The sequence below is a fragment of the Triticum dicoccoides genome, chromosome 3B (genome assembly GCF_002162155.2).
Source record: "Triticum dicoccoides isolate Atlit2015 ecotype Zavitan chromosome 3B, WEW_v2.0, whole genome shotgun sequence".
Classification (NCBI taxonomy): Eukaryota; Viridiplantae; Streptophyta; class Magnoliopsida; order Poales; family Poaceae; genus Triticum; species Triticum dicoccoides.
The window spans coordinates 465,060,548-465,065,556 of NC_041385.1; the positions used below are offsets into that span (position 1 = coordinate 465,060,548).

The 5,009-nt window shown below is 48.6% G+C and overlaps 1 protein-coding gene across 1 annotated transcript in view; it reads left to right on the forward strand.

Annotated features, from left to right (window-relative positions):
• Positions 1–3,772: 3,772 nt before the first annotated feature.
• Positions 3,773–5,009, forward strand: part of LOC119281400 (pentatricopeptide repeat-containing protein At4g02750-like) — a 3,128-nt gene continuing 1,891 nt past the window's right edge. Inside the window, exon 1 of the mRNA XM_037561916.1 lies at positions 3,773–4,515. Within this exon, the coding sequence (XP_037417813.1) occupies positions 3,792–4,515 (724 nt within the window). The 5' untranslated portion in view covers positions 3,773–3,791. The remainder of the gene's footprint in view (positions 4,516–5,009) is intronic.

Sequence of the window (5,009 nt, forward strand, 5' to 3'; positions counted from 1 at the left end):
AGGACCATGAATCATGATATTAATGTCTTGCTTTTCTCTTCCGATCCTTTTGTTGCATACTTATATATTGCTTATGTATTGTTTGTTGTTTGGCTTGTGCATAGAGATGCCGTCGTATGTCGTGTACAAGGGTAAGTTTCCCGGAGTCTACGATGACTGGGAGGAGTGTTAGAGACAGGTTCACCGTTTCAGCGGTAACAGTTACAAAGGGTACATCACTAGGGCGGAGGCGGAATCTAGATACGCCCGCTATCTAGCGGGAGAGAGGAGGGAGCGTTGGAGGAACCGGGTGAAGACCAGTTTCATCGCGATGATGCTCATCATGATGACCGCAGCTCTCTTCTATGTGATGGTAGTTTAGATGATCGATATCGACTTGTAATGTGAAGACAAACACGCTACTCACGGTCTCCGAGACTTGTAATGTTCTATCTTCGTTCAGTCTTTTCTATTCGGAGACTAATATGATGAATTGTATTCGGAGACTTACCTTATATTGTATTCGATGAATCTGCTATTGTTGTGTGGTGCTGTCTATATTCTGTCAAATAATATATTTTGTAACCTGTGAAAAAATCAGAAAAAAAAACAAAAAAACCCTAATATTAATACTAATGGCGCACCACACAAGACACTAATGGCGCACTGTGATAATCACACTAATGGCGCATCACCCACTAGTGCGCTATTAGTAAGCCAAAGCACATGGGTACATATGGCCCCCTGGGAGGCATTCTAATGGCGCACTGTGGGCTATACTAATGGTGCACTGCTTGGTGCGCCATTAGAACACCAGATACTAATGGTGCACCAGCGATGCGCCATTAGAATTTAACTCTAATGGCGTGATGCTAGTGGCGCCCCAGTAGTGCGCCATTAGTAGGCAAAACTGGTGTGCCACTAGCATGCCTTTTCCTAGTAGTGTTGTGGGCCCCTTGGGAGTCCTCCAACCCTAAATCCACCTCTATATATTCTCAAATATTCCCCCAACATCAGAAGCATCCACAAAAAAACTTTTCCGCCGCTGCAAGCCTTTGTTCCCGTGAGATCCCATCTTGGGGCCTTTTCCGACACCCTGCCAGAGGGGGGATCGATCATGGAGGGCCTCTATATCAACCTTGCTGCCCTTCCGATGAAGCGTGAGTAGTTTCCCACGGACCTAAGGGTCCATAGCTAGTAGCTAGATGCCTTCTTCTCTTTCTTTGATCTTCAATACAATGTTCTCCTCAATGTTCTTGGAGTTTTACCTGATGTAATATTCTTTTGCGGTGTGTTTTTGAGATCCGATGAATTGTGGATTTATGATCAGATTATCTGTGAATATTATTTGAGTCTTCTCCGAACTCTTTTATGCAGGATTAAGATATCTTTGTATTTCTCTTCGAACTATCGGTTTGGTTTGGCCAACTAGATTGGTTTTTCTTGCAATGGGAGAGGTTTTTAGTTTTGGGTTCAATCTTGCGGTGTCCTCACCCAGTGACAGAAGGGGTAGTGAGGCACGTATTGCATTGTTGCCATCGTGGATAAAAATATGGGGTTTATGTCATATTGCTTGAGTTTATCCCTCTACATCATGTCATCTTACTTAAAGCGTTGCTCGGTTCTTATGAACTTAATACTCTAGACGCATGTAGGAGTCGGTCGATGTGTGGAGTAATAGTAGTAGATGCAGAATCATTTCGGTCTACTTGTCACGAACGTGATGCCAATATTCATGATCATTGCCTTAGATATCGTCATAACTATGCGCTTTTCTATCAATTACTCAACAGTAATTTGTTTACCCACCGTATGTTTCTTTCAAGAGAGAAGCCTCTAGTGAAACCTATGCCCCCCGGGTCTATTTTCCATCATATATTTTCAGATCTATAAACCAAAAAACCCAAAAATACCTTGCTACAATTTATTTATATTTGCTTTAGTTTGCTCTTTTATTTATCTTTTATACTTATCTCTATTAGATCTCACTCTTGTTCGTGACCGTGAAGGGAATGACAACCCTTTTTTTGCGTTGTGTGCAAGTGTTTGTTAGTTTGTGCATGTGCATATATTGGGGACTTGCTTGTGCCTCCTACTGGATTGATACCTTGGTTCTTAACCGAGGGAAATATTTATCTCTACTTTGCTGCATCACCCTTTCCTCTTCAAGGGAAAAATCAATGCAGGCTCAAGAAGTAGCAGGAGGCGTGGTGGATAGGCGATGGCCGGTGCGAAACGGTGTCGCGCGGGGAGGCAGGGCGGCGTGATCAGTGCCACCGGTTCCTCTGGCCACCGACGAGGCGGGGAGGCACAGAGTGATGGCGGGGTGCGACAATAGCGAGGAAACATGACGAGGTGGTCCTGAAAGTTCGGCGTACTTGGCTCCCGCAAAAATTTACAGAAAGACCATCTTCCCGTAGAAGAAGGAGAAGTTTAGTACTTTCGCTGTTCTAAAATAAGTGTCACCGACTTAGTACAAAGTGACACTTATTTTGGGGCGAAGTGAGTAGAATTTATGGAATCTGGTAAATATTTTCACGCTTATGAAAACTGTTTGAGAGTTTTTTTCTTAATTTTCACTAAACAGTGGTTACTCTATAGATACCAGAGTTGTTGCAGACGCTCTTAGAGCATCTACAGTCGGGTGCTCCAAACCGGCCTTAACGCCCGGGCAATCTGTCCGGTCACGAAAATCTGATCTAGACGGGTGCTTCAAACAGGCCTCAAATGTCTGGGCTGACCGGCACCCCTCATATCTAATCCAAATATGAGGCGTCGGGGCGCGCCTGGGTGTGCCACGTAGGACTGACGATGGGATCCCACGTGGAATCGCCTAGAAACCTGATGGTCTGACGGACATCTCCTCCGTCGCTGCGGTGTGAACGTCGCGTGACGCCGCTCCGGCTCGCCGCCCCGGGCCAAATTCGGCTATTTAAGCCGGCAGACGTCCCCCAACCCTAGCCCATCCACCTCCTCTCTCTCTCTCTCTCTCTCTCTCTCTCTATGCCGCCACTCGAGCCCATCCGCCTCCTCTCCCCCGCTCTCCAGCATCGCCATGGTCCGGCGAAAGATCACCACGTACGCTATGCTCACGCCGGAGTGCCGGAGGCAGATCGCGGAGGAGATCCAGGCAAGACACGCCAACCGCATCGCTGCGGGCTGCCTCCAGACTTACAGGAGTCGGAGGAGGAGGAGGAGCAGCAACCAGAGGAGTAGGAGGGAGAGCAGCTGCCGAAGTCGATGGAGGTGGAAGATCCACAGGAGGACGAGACGGAGCAGCTTGCTTCGGGTTCAACATGGCGGGGCGGAGTTCGCCGTCGCCCAAGCCGCGTAGATGACGGAGCAGCAGGCCATCTTGGAGTCAATCCAGGATGAGGCCTATGTGGAGGCCAACCGACAGGAGCAGGCGGTGTCCGACGCGCTATTCACCGAACTCGACGCGGAGATAGAGGAGGAGGAGGCCGGAGCGGAGCAGCTGCAGCTGCCACCCATGTACCCGGAGCCGGCACGGAGATAATTGACATCTTTAACGAGGAGTGACTAGATCATCTATGTAGTACGTAGGTTATTTTGTTTGCATGCTTTATATGAATTTAAGAATCTAATATGAGATGTCCGGACGTAATTGTGCTAATTTGACAAGTGTCCGATTACTACCACGAGCCATAATTTATCTGTAGATGCTCTTAAACCCCCTTTTTTCTAAGGGAATCTTAAACCCTTTCTTCTTTCATTATGTGCAATCTCTGCTTGCTTTCCCATACGAGTTCCATCGACGCTCGACGGCCAACACCGACACACATGCTGTCCCAATGCACCCAGCGCGTGCTCCTGCCATCGTCGCCTCTCGCCTCCTCGTCCGCGACAACCAGCGCATCACCGCCCTCGCCCGCGCTGGCGACCTGGCCGCGGCGCGCCGGGTGTTCGACGCCATGCCCCGCCGCGACGTCGTCTCCTGGAACGCGCTCCTCACCGCGCTCTGGCGCGTCGGCCGGGACCTGCCCGCGGCGCGCCGCCTCTTCGACGACATGCCGTCCCGCAACGTTATCTCCTGGAACTCCGTCGTCGCAGGCTGCCTCGCGCATGGCGACCTGGCTGCCGCCTCCGCCTACTTCGCGCGTACCCCGCGTCGCAACGTGGCCTCGTGGAACGCCATGCTTGCCGGGCTCGTCCGGCTCGGCTGCATGAACGACGCGGAGAGGCTGTTCGGTGAAATGCCTGAGCGGAACGTGGTGTCGTACACCACCATGGTTGATGGGCTCGCGCGACGTGGGGAGGTGGGTAGGGCGCGTGCGGTGTTTGACGAAATGCCTGAGAGGAACTTAGTGTCGTGGGCAGCGATGATAAGTGGGTATGTTGACAACAGCATGCTCGACGAGGCAAGAAAACTGTTTGCAGCGATGCCAGAGAAGAATGTCATGGCATCCACCGCCATGATCACTGGATATTGCAAGGAAGGAGATGTGGGGAGCGCCAGGAAGCTTTTTGATGAGATTTATGTCAAAGATGTCATCTCGTGGAACGCCATGATTGCAGGTTGCTATTCCTTTCTCATTATGCAACTTGCTAATTGCTTAATACTATGTGCAGTCCTAAGAATTCTTATGTTGCTTGGATACGTCTATTGGATGTTGTATTTACCATCTTCAAGCTGTTCTTGCATTTGCATGAGTTAGCGGTTGTAAATGATTTTTGTTGTTTGCCTTTTGCCGTTTCAAACAATTGACAGTGTTTAGTGTCAATTTTATACCTCTAGTGAGCTTCACGATTAAGAAACAAATAGTCACTAAATTTTCTTGCTTGGCATGAACTAAAAGATGTATGTTGGTTGTAATACTCTGAATCAACAACGTTCTGTCAGATTTTTTTTACAAAATTCATGCCTGATGATATTGATTCCTTACAATTTTGCAATTGTTAGGAACTCATGCCTTAATTGTTGATTGCAACTCTGGAATGCAATGCCGCAGGATGGTTTGGTTGGACTATTGAAGCCTTGGACTAATGTGTTTCAAACTTTTGAATGGTGT